Here is a 20,601-nt window from a genome sequence, read left to right on the forward strand (position 1 = left end):
CAATGATATTTTTGTCTCCATAAATATTGGCAATTCTTCTTGGCCTATATTGGGTAGAATGGGGGAGCCAGCAGATCCTGTTGGAACAGGAGGTGTTCCTGGGGAGAGATGCCACGTGATCTGAACCTGTACTGTTTCTTCTGTCCACGCATTTGAATTAACTTCTGCTTAGTAACATCTCTAATATTTTCCTGATAATCAAAACAATCTCTGACTTTGGTTTGATCTTACATCCAAAGGAATGTATAGCTCTCTGTATATTACCAGAATAAATACAGTTTTGTATCTTTCTAATACGTATATTCCCTACGTAGAGAATATTGATTCCAACTGATGCTGTTAAATGAAGTTTCAGTGTCCCAGATGGGTCATTAGTGGGAGTATATTGCTGAGCAAGTAAAAACAGCAGAGCAATATGAAATCCTTTTTCACAACAGGACTTGTGATTTAGATATGCATTTGTTTCTCGGTCTTACGGTGCAAGATACCATTTGAATTACCATTTTTCACATGTACAATCCACTAGTTAAAAGTTAAACCAGTACAAAACCCAATCCAATTTAGAAATTGATTAAATTATGTTTTTGATTGAAGCAAAATGCACCTCCCAAATTGTCCTTCCCCCTGAGACGCTGCTGCCTCTGTTGCTTCATATCCCACCTCCTCTCTTCTAACTGCTGCTGCCTTGATCTCTGCTCCTTTGCCCCGCAGAGGAAGGCACTTCTGGCAGGCTGCAGGGAGTTTGCTGGACTTGCTGCCTGAGTGCTTGCTGGAAGCATATTTTCAGAAAACGTAGGTCTCTCTCAAGAGATGATAGGAAGTGCTGTTCTCAAGCACTGCATTTCAAGTCTTTTGAAGGAAGGCATTGCTTTGGATTTGTTTTGGTTTGTTTTTTTCTTAATTAAATGAAATCCTTTGAGTTTGTTTTCATAAAAAAGAGCTGATGCAGTTTCTTCATGTTGCCCTCAATTACAGTAGTTGCATACAAACACTTCCCTTTTTTTTCCTCATTCCTGAAAGAATATTGAAAGAATATTTTTTGATCCATCACTGTTAATAAATTAGTAGAAGAGAAAATGGTTCTATATTTGGTAAAGCAGTTAAACATTGTGTATTTATGGAACAAAGAAACAACGCTGACAGAACTGGTCCTTTATGAGAATGTGGAAGAACTGTGTGATGTACTGTTTTGCCAGCAAAACAGGTGTAAAGCAGCTTTAGGGTGCGATGCAAAGCCCATCAGTCAATGGAACTGTTTTCCACTGCTCTGTGGACTCTGGGTGAAACTTAGCTCATGACCAGAATGAGTCATTTGACACCATTTTATTCCACAAATGAGCAGAACTGCAGTGACCCAGGACTAAAAACTGGGAGCTGACATAAACCGAACAGGTAATCCCCCCCAGAAATTTGAAATAATGAATGTTTGACAATCAGATGCAAGACAGAGCAAATCACACAGCGCGGTTTGAATTTACCTGCAGTGTGTTGCCAGATATGTTTTAATTCTAAGCAGCTAAATGCTAATGCCCAAACTGTAACTCAGTAACTTCTTTTTCTGTGATGGACAGGATCTGTAAACACGCTTTCTCCTTCTCTAATAAGCTGGGGGTCAGTCGTTTTTGTTGTTTTGCAGGCTTAGTTTCAGACATACATTTCAGCAGCTACCTAAAATCTTCTGTGCACTGCTGCCTGCTACATGGAGCAGTGCTGAAGGTAGGCAGCAGCTGCTGGGCAGCACCTGCATGAACTGCAACTGAGCACTGAATTTATTTTACCTATTTATTTTTTCCATCCCTCTGTGAAATACCTTTCTGTTTTATATACCAACAATCTGGCTGGAAAAGGTTAAGGAAGAAATTCAGCCAGGTAATTATGCATGTAGTTTTAAGTTAAAAATCACCATTTTGAAAAATGTGTAGCAAGCATGAAAATACCATCAAAGGTATGTTTGATTAACTGAAGTACTTACACTTTGGTGTGCATTTCTTTTAGGGAACAAAGCAGATGCTTTAAAACCTGGGATTAAAACGGAGACTTCTGATCACCTCTGTGCCATGAAACATACTTCAAACACTACGAAAAATTGCTCCCTATTAAAACAGTATACGGCTTCCCCCCCTTTTAAGGTGGATAGTTTACATCCTTATTCATCGTTAGCACATAAGCCTGGAATAACAGCAGTGACTAATATTCAACAAGATTTTTCAGTTCCCTACGGGTATTTTGAATGCAGTAGTAAGCAACCTCACGTGACACCTTATATTAATTGTAAGAACTTTGATGTGTCTGTCAAAGATTATACTGGAATTTTGCTGAATGATAAGATGAACGGTGTGCCGCCAATTCTTCCAGAGGTCACTGCTCCAGGCCCCCCAGCCCACAAAGACCCCCTGCCCAGTATACTTGAACATCAGCCAGACAAGCAGAATTGTCAGCCTCAGTCAGACAGTTCTCCTTCTTCACAGATGATCAGCTCTTGCGATTTGTCGGTACCGTTAAGCTCTCCAGCAAAGGACGCAGTTGGAAATGAAGCCGACTGTTCCCACAGATGCCCGGTGGAAAAGGGTAGCTCCCATCGAGAACAGATGTGTGATTTTGACTGCACTGACGAAAAGCAAAACAGTGCACTGGGACAACCGACTGACTCTGAAGAAAAAGCTGAGGAAATGTGGTCAGACAGCGAGCACAACTTTTTGGATGATGACATCGGCGGCGTCGCTGTGGCACCTTCTCATGGTTCTATCCTAATCGAATGTGCGAGACGTGAACTCCATGCTACCACACCTATTAAGAAACCCAACCGCAATCATCCCACGCGGATCTCCTTAGTATTCTACCAACACAAAAATTTAAATGAGCCAAAACATGGTTTAGCCATGTGGGAAGCAAAGATGGCTGAGAGGGCGAAAGAAAAAGAAAAAGAAGCAGAAAGATTAGGAACAGAGAACACTGAACTGAACTCCAGCAGCAGGAAAACAAAGCAAACAAGTGAAAACAGAGAGATTTTTTATGAGGACAATGAGTTCAACCAAATTCCATCACGCAGAGCATTAACAGTAACTAAAGATAACGTAATAACAGTATCTTCTTATGCCCTTACGCGAGTTGCAGGGCCTTACAACCATTGGGCATAGGCTTGAGTATCAAATGCCTCCTCTTGGTGCAGCGTTACGCAGTGTTTCTTTAAGGTGCTGTTAAAGAACAAGTCTCGTGTCGTTTACTATTTGCTCATCTCAACCATTTTAAGGCTGAGGTAAAAAAAAAAAAAAAAAAAAAAAAGAAAAATAGGGGGGATTTCTTCTTAAACTGTGACTTTAACATTTGGTGGTGCTCAAGCACATTTTAAGCAAAAAAAAAAAAAAAAAAGTTGTATAGTTTTAATACATTCTAAAAAAAAAAGATTTTGTTTAGGTTATTAACCTTGATTGAAATCATTCAGTTTATTACCTTTAGGAATTTATATTTTGGTGCTTTAAATCAAGTCTGTTTACTACAAAAATCATTTATAGGGATTTTAACAGGTTCACATTTTATGGTGTTAAATCAAGTTATACAGTAATAGCTCTACACAGCTCTTGGTGCTTAACCACATCAAACAGTTAAAATAAATAAGCTGAATTATTACTTCATGGTGCCATTGCTTTAACAACTTCCAACCATTGCTACGTAATACAAATTGCGGAGAAACCTTTTAGAAAACCAATGATTCTTTTTCTCTACATTTGTCCTTCCATATGAAATGAAGTTATTGGCAATGATGGCTGGAAGTTGTTTTTAAGCTGTAAATATATATTTTAAAAGCACTTTCTATTTTTAAAATTAACTTGAAATAGTATAGTATAAGGATCATATTGTCTAAGGTTTGTGCATACTCTACAGAAGAAATCATTTTATTCTTGCTGTGTAGAGTTCCATATTGTTACAGCTGCAGTATGTATGCTAATAGTATGTGATTGTTTTTAGACTTGCCCTTTTTTTGTGGAAGATTTTATTACATATAAACAACTTATAAAGTACAGAAACATTTTATTATTTGAAAGAGAGTGTGCAAACATGAAATTAGGAGACATCAATACGTGTGTTGCTATTGAGGAGTTACGATTTTTGTTTTTTTAAAGGCAGCATTTGTTACGATTTCTTTGAGCAATAAGTGCATAAGTCTCATTCATTTGGAACATTATAAGTTAACGTGACAGCCAAATGTTCCTAAGACCTCAGGGGTAGAATTGTTTTGGGAGAAAAAGTACCCCCTAGAGTTGCCTTATTCTATTCTGAAAAAAAATATACGTATTAATTTGAGGAAAATATAAATGAAGTGTTGAAGAAGAATAACATTTCTAATATTTGACAGCAAATTTTTTCATCGAGAAAACCCATCTGTAATCTTCACCAGCTAAGTTCAGGTTTTTTACAAAAATGTTTTGTAAGTTTTTAAGTGATTTATACATTTTGAGTAGAAAAAGTTGTATTCTTCCTTCCAAGCATATGAATTTTGTTTTCTGGTTCTCTTGGAAAAGTGTCATACCATGAAATGAGTATTTGCCAAACCAGAGAGAAAACAGGCACTCCATTGCTTTTAAATGCTGTAGCATCCCACTCTTCTTTCTGATTCTCCTCTCCTATGTATTTCCTTTTAAAACTTATTTATTTAAACAAATTACCAAATGACAATGTTAGCTAAGGACTGACCTCATCCTGCAACTTCCTCCATGAGAACAGTTCCACGTAGCCGTACCCTCCAGTCCGAGTGGGGAGCGCTGCTCAAGCCAGGCCTCTTCTCCTGGCTGTGAGCTGCAGGATCGGGGCTCAGAGACAAAGCTGTACCTTAAGTCTGCCTCAGAGTCCTCCCGGCTGGGTAACCCATGGGCGTAACGAGGTTAGAGTTCTCCAGTGTGAAAGTATACTAATAATGTACTTGATATTATTATACTGTAGTGGTGCTGTAACAGAGGAACATGAATTTTCTAGGTCTCCTTTATTTAAAATCTAGACAAGGTGCTTTTTCCTTGAAAAGTTGAACTGTAAATGCAATGTTTACAGTTTTGGTACGAAAAGTACTTAAATGGTATTTTTAACATATAGTGCCAGTTAGGACCTTGGTGCTACAAATACTTAAATACGGCCGTAGATCATTGAGACTGTTCTCCTGTATAAGCGTATACACACGTAGTGTTGGCAGGAGCAAGGTCTGAAGTAGCAATCACTATATAACGACCTGGGGTTCAGCTGCACGGATTCCTGTCGAAGTTAACAGAAATGTTGGTGGCAGAAGATGGCTGAACTGAACCCATTCTTTGTATCTTCAGTAAAATTTGTAAAAACCGGGTATGCTGCAAATCTTAGTTCAGAGCTTAATTTTAGTTCAAATAGAGGATATGAAGGGATTGTAAATAATAATAAAACAAAAACAATATTACACCATCATTTTGTACCAGCAGTTTTATGCTTCTTGACTACGTAATATACAGTATACATCAGATCATTATGGTATTTTGTGTGCCTTAGATTTCCATTTTGAAACTCGTATATTTTTGGTGAGCCTAAGACTAGTAAGAACTCTGGCTGTCCATACAGGAAGTAGAACTGTACGTTCTGTAGCTATTCCATTCACATATTTGCTATCTGGAAACCCTTGTCCAAGACTGTGAGCAATCATGTGCAGGAAATACTAGTTGACTGGTTTCACTGCTAGCGCTGATGGCTTTAGTTTGTGTAATACGAATTAAAAATACCATTCAGCACTCCTGTATGAGCAACAACTTTTCTACACAAAACAGTGTTACAGAGCGATCTACTTACCGCTAGAAATGTTCCGATCATTAAAGTGGATCAGTTTCACTTGAATCGCCCCCTATAAATGTCCAGGTTTAACTTAGGTATTATTAGAAACTTAAGGATGAAAATGTTCCATTCAAAAACCAGCAGCTTCCCTCAAAGAAGTGAGAAAGAAGTGAAAGGTAGATCTGAAAGGATACCTCCAAACATAGCTCGTGGCAAGCCACTGCTCAAGTGACGGCACCAGCAGAATTTCAGCAAGTTCAGGTCTACCTTATTTAAGACGGCAGTTTTGAGAGAAAAGTATATCTTAACACAATAGTAATGCTATTAACTGATAGGTGCTAAAACTCAGAGTTACTACTTATTAAGATTACTTATATGAGAAATATATATCATCTGTACAATAGGTGCTCTTTCCTCGATTGTCTATAATGTAACTACTTTCTCAGTGTGTATCTAACAGGCAGGTTAGCTGGCCACTTCTGTTTCCTGCTGTGGCACATAGCAGGTTGTGATTTAAGAAGTTAGTATTTTCTATTGCTGTACTGCGGTGTGAGAAATACAACCATTTACTGTTTTTACAACTGTGTGCTATTTATTGTAACGTTTCAGAATATTTATCAGCCTTGTATGCAAATTATGGGTTTTTGGGGTTTTTTTTTTGTTTTTTTGTTTTTTTGTTTTTTTGTTTTTTTGTAAGGTTATCATTTTTATATCAGTATTTGTCTGTTAAGATTTGTAAATCTGTGGATGTATTGCTTTCCTTCACAGCCCACACTGCCACTTGCAATTTGCTCTTACCCCATAACAAAGTCCTTCCAGGATGGCCAGATCAGAAACTGGATCCAAAGTTAACATAGATGGCTAGGCCAGGCCCACTCACTGTACTTGGTTTCTAACAGCTGGCATTGTTCCTGGTGGGGAAAAAAAAACAAAATGGATTCAGGTATGGGCTGCTGGTGGGATGTGGTTGCCTTTGGATCCTTTTCCAGTTCTCTAGCAACAACTGTCGAGACCCAACATGGGACGGCTTTGATTTTCTAGGAGAGATGTCTCTCATCCCTTTCCCTTTTGGGTCCAGCACCACCGCCCCACCTTCACTGTGAAGGAGTGAGGAGAGAGTAGTGCTTCCTACAGGAGCCAGTTCTGTGTGAGACACTGAGTCCCTCCTGAGATACTGCAGTCATGCCCGACTAAATACTGAATTTAACCCATAGAGGTTCTTCGTATTACTGTTTGTAACATGCCATCTTGCATTACAGAACACAGCAAAAATAATTTCTACAAATATTTTAGTCACAAGATCCAAAAAGCTTTTAAGAACTTACAGATATTAGTGACCTTCTGGCTGTAACAGTTGTATGCAGTTTTACTTTTTTTTTTTTTTTTTTTTTGGCAAGGACTTTCTAAGCTAACTCTTTTACTTAGGAATAACTGCTGTTAAAAGTCCTTATCTTACCTATGACAGTACTGCTCTATACTTAGAACAGGAAATAACTGTAGTATCTTAAGTAACATTTTATGGTAAGCATGAGTAAATTACAACTTTGTTAGTACTAAAGGTAATCTGTAACATACAACTTTTGGGGGATTTTTTTCTCTTTTGAAAATACCTTTATAATATCATTGCAGTATTATGCTTAATTTGGTGGGTTAAATCTGGGTCTTGCTTGGGTCATTGCTGCAGCCCTGTTGACTGCAATGTGGTCATTTATCAAACTTTCTTGCAATTTTCATGTTTAACTGGATGGGGATATGGGTACAGTTGACCAAAGTCTGTGCCAACTCAGACCCTTGCAACACTTCCACAATGAATAGCTCTTGCAAGGACGGATGCAGAGAGATTTGAAATCAATGTACTTCCTGTTAAATGCAGAGGTTACGTTGTTTGTAGCAGTAATTCCTGGTCTGTAGAGACAGTACCTTCACCTCGAGTTTCACACATGCGAGCAGATCTCTTTCAGACCTGTTTTGGGCTTATGTTCTTGTCAGCTTTGTAGACTTTTCTTATTTGATAGATTATCCAATGAGAACTTTTAATTGAAACACACTTAATAAAACTGCATCTTCAGGATTTTATATTTAAGACTTATGGTTTGATCTTGTTCTTGAATTTCCTATGAAATTCCTCTCTTTGAAATCAGCTCATTTTATCAAGCAGTCATCAGCTTTATAATCTTTTCTGAGACTATATATATGACTACTCTCTTCTACTTTCTTTCCATCCCCCCTCCGCCCCCACTGAAATACTCTAACTTAGGCTAACAGGAAGAAATAACCACACCCTCGCATATACAAAAACCAAAATTGCATGTCTGCTTCTCACTTGCTATATGTAACTGCAGTTGTATTCATGCAGTGTTAAGTGAGCTCTCTTTCAGGTCCATTGTGGTCATTAAAATTCAAAGTGAGGTCTTTGTGATGCATCTTCCATAAAATGGTTGGTTTTTTATTTCTTGTGTGTGAAAAATGTCTGCCCAACTGTGCCCTGTGATCACCTCTCTTAAGTAATTTAGAGACAAAGAACAGTCCAATCACATGTGGAAATACTGTCTGGCTATCTTAATTTTTTCAGGCCATTTGACTTTCAGGAGAAAGTGAGAAGGAATATCTTACTTAAAAAAAAACAACTGCAGAGAAAGTTTGCACTGACCGTTGTGACACCGTCGTACTGCACTGCAGTCTTTGCATTGCAGCATTGTTTCTAACCAGTTAAAGGCCGTGTCGTCGTGTCCCACAGCTGTGGATGCATGAACACATTCATCTGCTTTCATAGTTCTTCTGGGGACAGTCACTGTTGCTTTGTTCTCTGCCTGAGTATATTGGTTTGTTTAAGGAACGATAAACCAAAAACAAAGAGGAGGGGGAGAGTGTTGGTCAGTGTGTGTAAGCAGTCATAGACAAATAGGTAGTGGGTACAGTACTTCTGAAACGGCCTTCTCTGTTCACATGGTGTGGTTGCTACGGTACTTCTTTACATTGACCCTTATTTTGGTACCTCTAATATTAAACACAAAAGTTTTTTGAAGTCCATATTACATTTATGCCCGTCTTTAACACGAAATAGAAAGGCTGCTTAGTGGAACAGTCCACAAATTGGTTTTGGTGTCTTCTGCCATGATCTGATCCTTAGTCGGCTTTCACAAGTTGTCCACATGGTGCTTCAGTATGTTGCTGCAAAATGTAGAGATTTACATTTGAGGTTTTCTCAGAGACCAAGGATTTCTAATAGTAATGTCTACTCAGGTGCCAGTAAACATAGAGGTCACTTTTTTCTTCTAAGGTCTTTGAAAATTGATTTAATGTGTATTTTGTCATTGTCCTCTTAAAACACTTTTAGTCATGTCCAAAGAGTGAGCTCATTTTTTTTCTTAACACTCTATATACCAGTTTGCTAAATTAAGACAGTTCTCGTGGTAATGCTGTGTTATCTCCCTGAGGATCACTTCATTTGATTGGTGTGGATGGGTAGGCACTGCTTTCTGCCCTATACACACAGCACCGAGTACTACAGGCAGCTTTCTCATGCCATGCTCTCTCTATGGATCATCTGCTGTGGTGAGCTGTCGGCCCTAGATGATGTTATAACCAGCTGCTGAATGCTTTAAGCACTTCCAGCTGCTGCAGAAGTCCTTCCTATCACTCTGCAGATCTGCTTCAGTACTCAGCAGCAGGAGTGCAGATGTCAGCCTGCTCATGCATACTCCCCCCACCTGCTACTGCTTTGTATGTTAATCATCCAGCCTTCATCTCAGGAATATCATGAGAATTTATTATTCTTGTGACTGTTCCAAACTGTGTTTTCTTCATTCACCTTTTATTCTGTATAAGGCAGTTCTATTTTTTTAAAGTCATGTTTTGTCATAGAGAATCCAGAATATTGCAGTTGGATACTTTTTCATTCCAAGAAAGAAGGACATTTCAGAATCTTTCACCCATCAGTGTTTTCTTGCTTTTTATGTATTTTTCCAGTTAACTTCAGATCTCTTGCTGTAGCTGTCACGCTGTTGTTATGCACGCATGTAGCTAAACAAAAGACCCTTTGCTTACAGCCCCCACTTTCTAGAGTGGCAGATTGTTCCTCCTGTTGCTAGCACCTCTGTGGAGCGAGCCTCTTTTCTTGCAAGTTACTCTACCAGCTCTGCCCAGGCCCTCACGCGAGGTCCAGCAGACCTTGCACCATCCTTAGAGGAGTATTTCTTTAGATCTTGCAGCTACGTTCTTGTGCAGGGGTTAGTTATCATCCTTGTGAGAAACCCTAGTATTGTGCAAGTGACATGCCTGAACTGCCAGGACTGCTTAGAAAAAAGGAGTGGAACAATGGATTATTATTTTTTTTTTCGGTACTTTCTCTGCAACAGCAAGTGGAACTGATTGAGCTTGAGCAGAAAATAATTACATAGTAACTGCCTTTTATAAAAGGGTTACAGGGGTGTTGCCATTGTCTTTCTGAGAAGCAAAGGCTTTAGGATTCTTTTTCCAACCCAGTTCCCCAGTTCATCCCACTGTTGTTTATGCTGCTTCACTACGTATTTGTGACTTCAGCTTGTAAAGATGTAAGATGCTTCTTAATGCTCTTTCCTGAATTCTTCTAAAACAGTATCTTTTTTCTGCTGGACCATTATATATGTCATTTTTTATGGACAGTTTTATGAAAATGCTAGAATCTTCCAACAGCGTATTTGCAGTGAATGCAAGATTAGGGTGCTAAATGACTTGCATGAAGGTGACTTGTTCTGTATGGTGTGACAACGCTGTTTTTAACACTTTGCACACCCTACCAGCTTTCCTCATAAAATGAGAGGACAAAGGCTGTAGATCTGAGCAACCTACGCCTGTAGGTTTGGACAGATTTGTCAGCTAACATACAGAGAGTTACCAGTTCCAGCAGATGAACTGAATTCCAAAGAAGTGTTGCTGCAGAGGTGTGAGGGAGTGGCGAGTTTGATGTTCAGTATTGCAGTTGTTGCCACAGAACATTTTAATGCTGTTGTGGAAAGTTTTGTGATCTTGTCAATATTTTACATGTATGTCTGTAGTTTTATTACGTGGTAATGGAAAAGGGTCTGGGGTCTGGGAATCTTTTTTAAATTAAGAATGAAGGCCCTGATTCTCCTTTATACTGCTGTCCTTTGCACCATGTTAGAAGGACAGAGAGGCTGTAAACGGATGCCCACTGAGCTTACATCCTTTGGAGTACCCCATTATACCGATCATGGTTAAAAGGTCATTAGTATGAATTGAAACTGTTACCCACAGATGTGTACAGCTGTGGGAAATCGATGTCATGATAGCCCTATTTTGTGCATACTGGCCAGTAACATCCATATTGTTCTCAGCTTAGAAATACAGGTTAAAAAGAAATTTCTCTGGCCTGTTTTGTAATGAATACTTAAAAATTTGTTTATATTGGCTGTGCATTTCCCTGCCTTGTCTACAAAGAGAATGTGGTAGAAGATTTGTACCTCAAAATAATGACCTGGCCAGAAATGTCACAGAATTGTCAACAAGACTATTTCTAAGCTTAGGTAGTTTTTCTTAAAATGCTTTCTTGCTTTTATTGTTATTTGAACCTTTTACACAATTACATAAAATGGGGTTGTGAGAGTGTACCGCACTCCATGCCTTTCTGACTTCGTCCCCAGCAGGGTGTGTGGTGCTGTGTGACGTTGCCACGCTGCGATAAGTTTTGAGAGACAAAGCTAAAAGCCAGCAGTCTGTGAGTGCCCGCTGTGTGGCACTGAAACTGCTGGCACTGCCCTGCGTGCTTGTGGCATGCAGAGCTTCCCTTGCTGCCAGTGGCAGCGCCATCCCCCATACCATTGCGATAGATGTTTCTCTTTCAGAAAGATTTGAAGAAAAAAGATCTCATATTTTCATTTTTTAATTTCTAAAGTGCAGTGATACTGCAGAGCCTAACAAAAACAGAGTCCGTGCTAACTTTGTGGATGCCAGACTGTAATCCATGTGACAGAGGAGGCAGTGTCTGAACATCACGAATCTCTTGTCCTGTGAACAAAAAACAACTGCAGGCAAAAAAAGCAAATATGATATCCCAACACCACTGAAACAAAGGCAGTTCTAACCAATACAAACACTTAGACATTTTCAACTTCAACAACTCATCAGTTTAAGACAATTTGTTCAGTTTAGAAGAGACAGCTCTTCATAATGTGACAGTATTATACCAGGTCATATATGTTGTTCAAAATCTGTTATCATAAAAACATTAATTTTAAGGACACATTGTACCAAAATGCTGTGGCCAATGAATTCTTTCCCGATTCAAAAAATAAAAAACTAAAAGATTAACAGTATGCCAAAAAAAAAAAAAAAAAAAAGTCAGTATTTTCTGTCTTTCCTTCTCTCCTTCTTCCTATCTCTTTTCCTGTTTTTCTTTCTCTCTTTCCTTGGGATGCATTTGATATTTATTTTTCAACTTTGAGGTTTTGGATTATTTCATTTAACAACCTACTGTATTTAGATCTGAAACATAACTTTCACAAAGCAAAAGATGATGATGTACAGGGAGAAAAAAATCAGAAAGAAAAAGCACTTCATTATGTCAACGTATCTACAGGAAAAAGTGTAAAAAATCGCTTCTTTTCTCAAAAAAATATCTGGGGCCTGATTCTTTCCTAGTATAACTGAGCATAGCTTCATGAGAGTGGTGGAGCTCTGAAGAGTTACACTAGCTGAGAAACTGAACCTTACAATCTTTGCAGACAAGGGAACCCTAACCAGCAGTACTTGAAGACTTGTGAGTTGTGACTGCATGTTACTTGAAAGATCTAATTAAGCTATGTTTTTTGGTGCAAGCAGTTGTTGTACATGATTTCATGTTTATGTAGCAAGATGCATTGAAATGTTGATACTAGTATTGAAACATACATGTAAAAATTGTTGTTGTGGAAATTGTCTGTTCTGTTCTATTTTTCTTGTGTGTCTCATCTGTTTAGAACGTAAACTTTCATTTTTTTATTGTCCTAACTGAATAAGGCTAAATGAATACTGTAATTGAAAATATATTTTAAATCTTGTCATGAGTTTTTAAAAAGACTATTACAAATTGTATCATTCCTGATTACACAGAACTTTGTGGGTGGTTTTAAATAAATTTTATACTTCTATTTTGCACTTAGTCGTCTAATTTTTCTTTCCTGAAGTGTGAAACTTGAACATTCTTGTAAAATGCTTTAAGAGGGGGGAAAAAAGTTGTTTTCCCAATACAAAACAGAATGAAATCATACTGAAGTAACTAAAGATTGAAAACTTCTACCATACAACTTGGAGCAAAGTTAACGCCCTTCTTCATAATACAGAATATAATGTTATACGCTTATTTGTGTGTATATATAAATACCCAAATGTATTTATGCATATATAATGTATAAGTTATTATTTACCATTTAAAACACGTATATCGCTCAGCTGCCTGGTTCCCTCTGTTGTCTGTCTGCCTTTCCTCACATGCGACACTGTCCTGTCCCACGCAGGGCCGTATGGCAATAGAAGCTGTCAGAAAATCCTGGAACTGAAAATCTGAAAAGAACAAAACGGGTTGTGATGCTCACACAAACAGCGACTCGCTCTCCTACCTGCCTCGTCTGGCAGAGGAAACATGGGGATCATTACTGCAGCTCTTTGGTTCCCATCCAGTGGAAGGAGTCCAGTTTTTATTTGCTTCACTCGGAGGTGATGTTATTTTTTTCTCAAGACAGGACAGACTGTGGCTCTAGACAGCTTTACTATGTCACATTTCAGTGTAGAACAATATGAGGGAAAAATTCTGTTTTTAAATCTGAAGGAGGAAAACAACTCTGAATGTTTGCATTTGCTTATTTTCCTTTCCAAATAAATGTAATAGCAAAAACTATCTGTCAGCACAATAGTCAGAAGGCAGAAAAATGCTGCTATCCTCAGGCTCCAATAACTCCCTAGCAATGTAAAATACGTTACATGGCACAGCGTGTCTAGTCCCTGGGAACTGAATGTGGTAATCCAATAGGAAGGCCTTTACCCTGCTATGGAATTTGCTGTGCTTTTTAGAGGATAATCATTAATGGGTTTTCATAGCAACAGATCTCCCAAACTGCCCCAGTCCCTCTCCAAACAGTGCTGTCAAGCCTCTCAAGCAGTACACATTCCTCGGTTTGATATTAGAGCCAATATCCTTATAGCACAGGTGTCTAAGAATGCACACGGACTTTGAATGGCACTAAAGACTTAGGAGCAGACCCAAGAACACGAGAGACAGATATGGTTGAGGGGCAACATTTTCCAGCTGCTTTTCAGGTACTGCCAGCCAGCTGCATCTTGTCTTGTCCTGGCATTGCTGCCACCCAGCTTGTTTCCTGTTAGAGCTAACTTTCTTTGGGATATAGAGCATATTAACTACAGAGATCTTAAAACACAGCTTCCACCCATAGCATGTGGGAACAAAACCAAACCTCAGCTTCTGTTTTTGCACAGTGACGACTCTGACTCCCTTCATCTGAAAAATCCCTTCAGGAAAATGAAGCATTAATCCTGTACTTCTATGGCAGACTCTAACTCTCTTCCCTCATAGCAGGAAGCCTTGTTAGGATCAATCTGAGTCACAGCTGCTCTGAATTCCAAAGGGTGAGATCTGTTGGGCTGTTGTAAATTACTCTCTTCACAGAGGGCAAGAGGCTGTAAGTGGCACAGGTGTGCCACCACTTAACCACCCTCACCACAGGCTGCGGCTCTTGGGAGAGCTGGCTAGCAATGTAGTCAAGGGAAAAAATAAAAGGAGGAAGACTTCTCTTTGCTAAGGGCACATCAGCAAGCCTTGCAAGTGCCAGAGTTTTTGTATCTCGCCAAGGAGTACAGCAGGCAAGCATTCCCTTTGAATGAAATGTCTACTGCCTGAGCAATCTGAGTGCAAACCGGAGCCTAAGTCCTTCTCCTTTGCTCCCTCATACTGAAGGAGGTGCTGCTGGGAGCTGGTGCTGCACAAGCAAGTTCTGAGCATGTTTGCTGTTCTTCCTGTGAGTTGCAGCCCGTGTGGCCCATAGCGAGTTAAACCTCTGAATCTCTACTGTGCTGCACCACTCCATGTCTGCCTGTCCTTCAGGTCAAAGGCTTTTGTCCTGCTGTGGGAGGAGGCTAAACACTGCGGGCAGTACTGGCAGGTGAGTGTTTCTCATTGAAGTCAAATGTTAACAAGTTAAATATAAAGCAAGTCATAAAAGGTTTGACTTTAGTTAAGACGTTACCCTACTCTTAAAAGACGTGGCTATGCTTTTCTGAAAGAGGTTTTCCCCTTTTGCAAGCACGTGTTTCTCTAGAATTTCAGCACTAACTACAATTATCCAAAACAACTTTCAAAAGTGTCCTTCTAATGCATCTTTTCCATCGTAGGGACACTGTTTGCTTTGTTTTAATTTTGAAGTGGCAGATGGGGTTGTTCAGAAGGAAAATATTGGGAGAAGATATTTAGTTGCTTATATGAGATAACTGATCAAGCATTGGTTCAGCTGAATGAACCGTAGCCTCTCATGGACTGGCAAAGCAGCTGCACTGAAATAGCAATGCAGCAGCCACTGGGCTGCTGGTGAGCCGCCCTCCTAACGCGGCACAGAGTTGGCATTTCAGCTGCACTTCACCCAGCCACTGCTGTCAATCTGCTCGCTCCTCTCATTTCCTCAGGACACCCTCTAAGTGTTGAGTTCCCTTTTCTTATTGTTGCAGAAACATGTTTCTTCTCCAGTCCAGATTTATGTATGGCTTCAGCTTACAGTATTTATGTAACCACAGCGGCAGCCAGCAGCTATGGTTTCGGTAACAGCTGGGCTCTGTTGAATAGCACCTCCCCTGCGCTACCACTGCCACACTGCAGCGGCTCTGTAAAAGGCATTCTGCACTTCCATCTGAAGAGCCCCCTTCTTCCTGGGGGCAGCACTACCACATTAATGAACTGATTTTTATACATCATTTTTACCTGATTTCAATTATTTTTAAGAAAATAAACAGCACCGTTGCTCTGAATGTTATCATTTCATAATTTAACTCCAGCTGTGGACATGGCTATGGCGCAATGGAAATGGCTTCAGCTCTGTTAAGCGTGTTTGTGAATGGAGCCAGCCTTGTTTGCATCCCTAGTTTTATTTCCCTTATCTATCATAGCAACAATAACAAACCTGTTGTGATGTATCTTGGGAAACTATCTGTATGAACTGTATCGCACACGTTGCAGGGTGAAGTGTTGAGAACTGTGTTCTACCCTTTAAATAAATCTGGAAACTTTCAGCAGCCCTTATATGCCCACCTGAGAGAATTCTAGGTAGTACCTGCAAAGCTGACTGGGTTTCCTCAGCAAAATTATGCTATAGCCCCCTGCGCCAGGAGTGATGCCGGACACTCCACTGAGGCTAAATTATAGATATTAACAACAACCAGCCTTAACAAAAGGAGGGGGTTGTTTTGTTTTCTTACTCATGCCTGGGAAAGGCAGTCATTGCATTTACCTTCTAAGTTCAGTGTCTAACAACAGGGGAGTTAGAGGGTTTTCTTCCCAGAAGCATGTTGCAGGTGAGATGTGGTAGAAAACCAGCATTGTGCTGGCCTTTCTCGGTACTTTAAGACTTCTATGAGTCATTTCTTAACTCAGAATGATGAATATTCGCACCAGATTTACAAACAAGCCGTTCAGTAGTAGTCCTAATTCTAGAAGGTGGACTTTTTACAGACTGTCACCTCCTACTGCTTTGGCAACATGAATAAATGAGGACCAAGAGACAAGATTCTCTTCTTTGAGCTCCCTGAAAATATGACCTCTAGTAATTTTACTGATGTACTGCCCATTCCCTCAGGCAGCGAACTTGACTGGTTAAATGCATTGTGTGTGATGATCCCTGTGCTCCTGGTGTGCGTTAACTTCAAAATAATTAGAAGTTGCTTTATTTATCTGTACCAATCCATATTACTACAGCACATCTATAGTAATTCACACTTTGTCAGAAATCTGTTCTCAACTTCTTTAACTTTGTCCCAGTGCAATAGGCCATAAAAACCTTTTTCTCCTTGCCTTGGGACTCTTTAAATAAAAACAAACACATACAGAATGTTATCTGCAATCCAGTAAACCCAGCCAGGTTGATTTAACTTGATGATGTCCCACCCATGTTTTTGAGGGGTCATGCCAGTTCAGAAACACCTTTGTCAAATCCTTTCTATGGCAGCATATAATAACTTACAGTAGTGAATGAATCACGTGCTTGGGGAAACATAAAGCTTCAGTGCATATGAGATCCCAAGGAAAGACTACAACAGGTGATTTGAGCACTAACAAAGCTGAATTAACTGACCTGTTACCATCAGATATTACTGGATATCTGAAAAGGTAAAAATGTTCAGTTCTTCTAACTACATCGTACAGATACAGTCAAAACTGATTATTTTTCTGACCAAAGATAAGCCACTTGCACATCTCCTTCAATGTTTTTTTTTTTTTTTTCCACAACATGTATCTGAAGTATCTCAGGTTAGTTCTACATGATGCAGGAAAATATCACAGTATACCTGATGCTGCTGCGTAGTGACAGCTGGTTGATAAGTATGTGATTATTAAGTTATTTTTTATGAAGTTCACTGTTTAACAACTGATCAGCCATAACGTATTTATTATGGCATGTAAGTCTATAAAGTATCAATAATGTAGAGTGATTTATTATAGAGTAATACTGAAGCAGCCTGTGGTAGTGTAGGTAGTGCCTCTGAAGCACATGGTTTATCATGTCCTTACAACAACCTCACCCCTGCTCATATTTTCAAAAGAAGGATGAAGTATTATAATAGTTTATTGTTTCATTTTATTTAAAAATAGGACTTCTGCTTTCCCAAGGCTGTCAGGTGTAACTTATTTCTCAAGGCAACGACAGTTACTGTTTGCAGCTGATACCCAGTCACTCCATTAGACAGCAAAAGCCCTGCAGCAAGCGTTCTGTTTTGTGGTAAGCTCATGATACAGTCACAGTAAGGAGATACCTCAGGGGTGCTTTGAAGACGGTAAGGATCTACTTAATGACAAGTATATTCTTATTTTTCTGTGGCTTCAGCTTCTCAGAGATCTGAAGTTGGAGTCATTTGTTTGTTTCACTGTTGTCAAATTCACATTGTCAAATGTTTGTATCTCTAATGTGAATTATAGGACTTATTTGTGTATGTGTGTCTTCAGTTGCAGGTGCGATTCTTCGCTAAACAACAGATACAGCGTGGCAAGTGTTGATAGATATTAACATCAGTGCAGGTGTAGAACTTACACCATATGCAGAACCAGCACTTTCTTGCAGTCCCTGGGCTGATGGGGAAACCCCTCTGTCTCAAAGCAAGCCACATGTGAGGGTTTTGAACCAGCATGCTCAATAGAGACCTGTGATATCCACATCTAAATCTGCTCTGGTTACGCTCAGTACTCAATTAGCATGCTTCCACTTGGGTGTTTATGATTTTTGGTGCATCGGTTGTTCCTTCTATACTGCTGAATCAGTAAGGCTGCCTGGCTGTTGCCACAGTGGAAGGTGTATTTAATTCAGTGACTGTGCTGTGACATACAAAGAGGTGTTGTTTCTGAGAGCTCTTCTAGTCATGGATTCTGAAGAACTACAACCAGAAAGCTGTTAGTTTCAAACGCTTTGCAGTAAGTGTTTCATTTACTACCAAATGAATGTCTGTTAAAAAAGGATATATATGTTTTCTTCCAAAAAACCTCACTTGTGGATGGTAGCACAGACCACCTTCACAGCTCCCCTGGACAAAGCTAGGCAGCTGAGTATTAAAGACCAGGGATCCCAAATAATAACTATTTGCACCCAAAGATTTTACTGCTATGTATTTCCTGATACCACAGTTATTTCCTTTGGTCTTCTGCATTCATCCTCGTTAAATGTGGTGTTCGTGCCAGAACACACAGAAAGCTCTTTAATTATAGTATCTACAAATCATCTTTTCTCTCCACAGTATCCCTAGCTTGCTCTTACAGATTTCCGTAACCACCAGGAATGCTGGATGCCAGGTACATGTTACAGCTTTTTACCTTCTGATTTCTCTTTTTTTTTTTTCTCTCAATTTGCCCAGTTAAACTAACTTGTAGAACAGTCATACTTTCCAGAGTTCTGTTCCTGTATCAATTTTGTCTGAGTTGCCCAGTGTACTTGAAAGATATTTAGGGCTTGGGGAAAAGAACACAGAACACAGGACATTCACTTAAGCCTGAGTTTTGTTGTTGTTTTATGGGTGCTTTTTTGTTGTTGTTTGTGCCTTTCTTCCTTAAAAACAAACAAACAAAAAAACTAGAAGGACTAGGTTTTTTTTTTTTTCCCCACTGTTTCCCCTTTAAACTGTTCCTTGTCATAACAGCATGGTTTATATTGCAGGGAGGATGCAGAACCCAAGGAAATCAAAAGGAGCCATGAGTGTACTCTACAGGGCAATGGCAGTATTTGCCAGCTATGGCTGCAATACGTATACACGGAAAGGAGAAAGTACATGAAGTTCTACTTAAGGTTTTCCTATGAGCTTCTACGGTTTTCTCTGGGAGCATCACGAAGAGTTAGGCAACTCCAGATTGAAAGACCCTGGCCTCAAGGGCTGAAGAATAGAGCTACATTGTAACATCCTGATACTTGCTGACAATTTTCTCCCTTAATAAAACGTTGCCGCTGTCCTCTCCATTTATAGCATCAAAGAGAACCCTTCTAACCTCCTAAATCCTGTTTTAGTGTCGTAGGCTACAGATTATTAGCCAAAGCACAACTGCATTTGATGTAGTTATATCAGGAAGAAACATAAGTAACATTTATAATGCAGAAATACTTAAAAAAATTTATTAAAATTTATTAAAATATGTTTAAAATTAAAATTTAAAGCATTTAAACTTCTGTGTGAGCTCCGAGGCAGCTCTGTCTTTGTGTATTACTGAATACGAAATGCTGAGAGGAATTGATGTGGCGGTCTCCTTTTTCTCTAGTTACCCTCCTGCAGCACAGCGCAGCCCGCTGCCCCTACAGGACAGCCTGCTTCATGACGTTGTCCCTCAAGATCTCATTCCACTGTTAATTTTTTTGTTGTTGTTGTTAGAATAAAACACCTTGAAGTCCTGCTCTGACTTACTGCCTTCCTGACTTTGCCCTGCAACTCCGAGTAACACCCTGCGTGTGTACTTCACGTCAAAGTAAACTCGAGTTAAAAACACGCTATTTGCGAAGTCATTTAAGGACGGATGAGATCGGTGTTGCCCTCGCACTACTTACTGCAATGTTTCTGACTGCAAATTGCCCCAGAGCAGCTCTCTGGGCAGCATGCTTTCTGCCACCTCAGGCGCTGCCGTCACCCCGCAGGCGTAAAGCTGCCGTACGCGCCCGTGAGACACCGTGAGAAAGCTCTCCTTTCTGCCGCTCTCTCAGGGGCTTTGTCTGGGCTTGGAGGCGGCCCGCGAGGAGGCAGCCGGGCTGCCGGGACAAGCGTCTGACGGTGCGCTGACGCACGCCAGCGGAGAAGGGACAAAGGGAACGAGCCCGCCACCTTTGTACACCGCAGGGGAGGCGCTGCCCAGACCGCAGTAGCCGTCCTGCCCGCAAGATGGTGGCCCGCGGGCCCGGCCCGCCTAGGCCAAGATGGCGCCCGACACCTCCCCGCCTCACAACCCCGCTCGCGGCGGGCCGGGCGCGCGCCCAACTGCCAGTTCGGCCCCGCCTCGCGCCTGCGCGCTGGGCGCTCCCCGCCCCGCGCATGGGGGGGCCGTGACGTCAGCAGCGTGCGCCGCTGCTTGGCGCCGCCCGCAGGAGTGCGCGCGCCTGC

The 20,601-nt window shown here is 40.3% G+C and overlaps 1 protein-coding gene and 1 long non-coding RNA gene across 8 annotated transcripts in view; both read left to right on the top strand.

The window, feature by feature from the left end:
- TET1 (tet methylcytosine dioxygenase 1) overlaps positions 1-12,918 on the top strand; it is a 100,939-nt gene extending 88,021 nt beyond the window's left edge. For 6 of the 7 annotated variants that reach the window (XM_040703169.2, XM_040703172.2, XM_040703175.2 and 3 more), the window contains one exon: positions 1,996-12,918. In XM_040703169.2, coding sequence (XP_040559103.1) covers positions 1,996-3,137 — 1,142 coding nt within the window. In that variant the 3' untranslated portion in view covers positions 3,138-12,918. The remainder of the gene's footprint in view (positions 1-1,995) is intronic. The other variant, XM_040703174.2, reaches the window with a different exon arrangement.
- Positions 12,919-14,891: 1,973 nt separating this feature from the next.
- On the top strand, positions 14,892-19,909 carry LOC107052121. The gene is made up of 2 exons (XR_005861228.2): positions 14,892-18,817; positions 19,179-19,909. It is a non-coding gene; the product is annotated as an uncharacterized LOC107052121 (long non-coding RNA).
- Positions 19,910-20,601: the final 692 nt, after the last annotated feature.

The sequence above is a fragment of the Gallus gallus genome, chromosome 6, assembly GCF_016699485.2.
Source record: "Gallus gallus isolate bGalGal1 chromosome 6, bGalGal1.mat.broiler.GRCg7b, whole genome shotgun sequence".
NCBI lineage: Eukaryota > Metazoa > Chordata > Aves > Galliformes > Phasianidae > Gallus > Gallus gallus.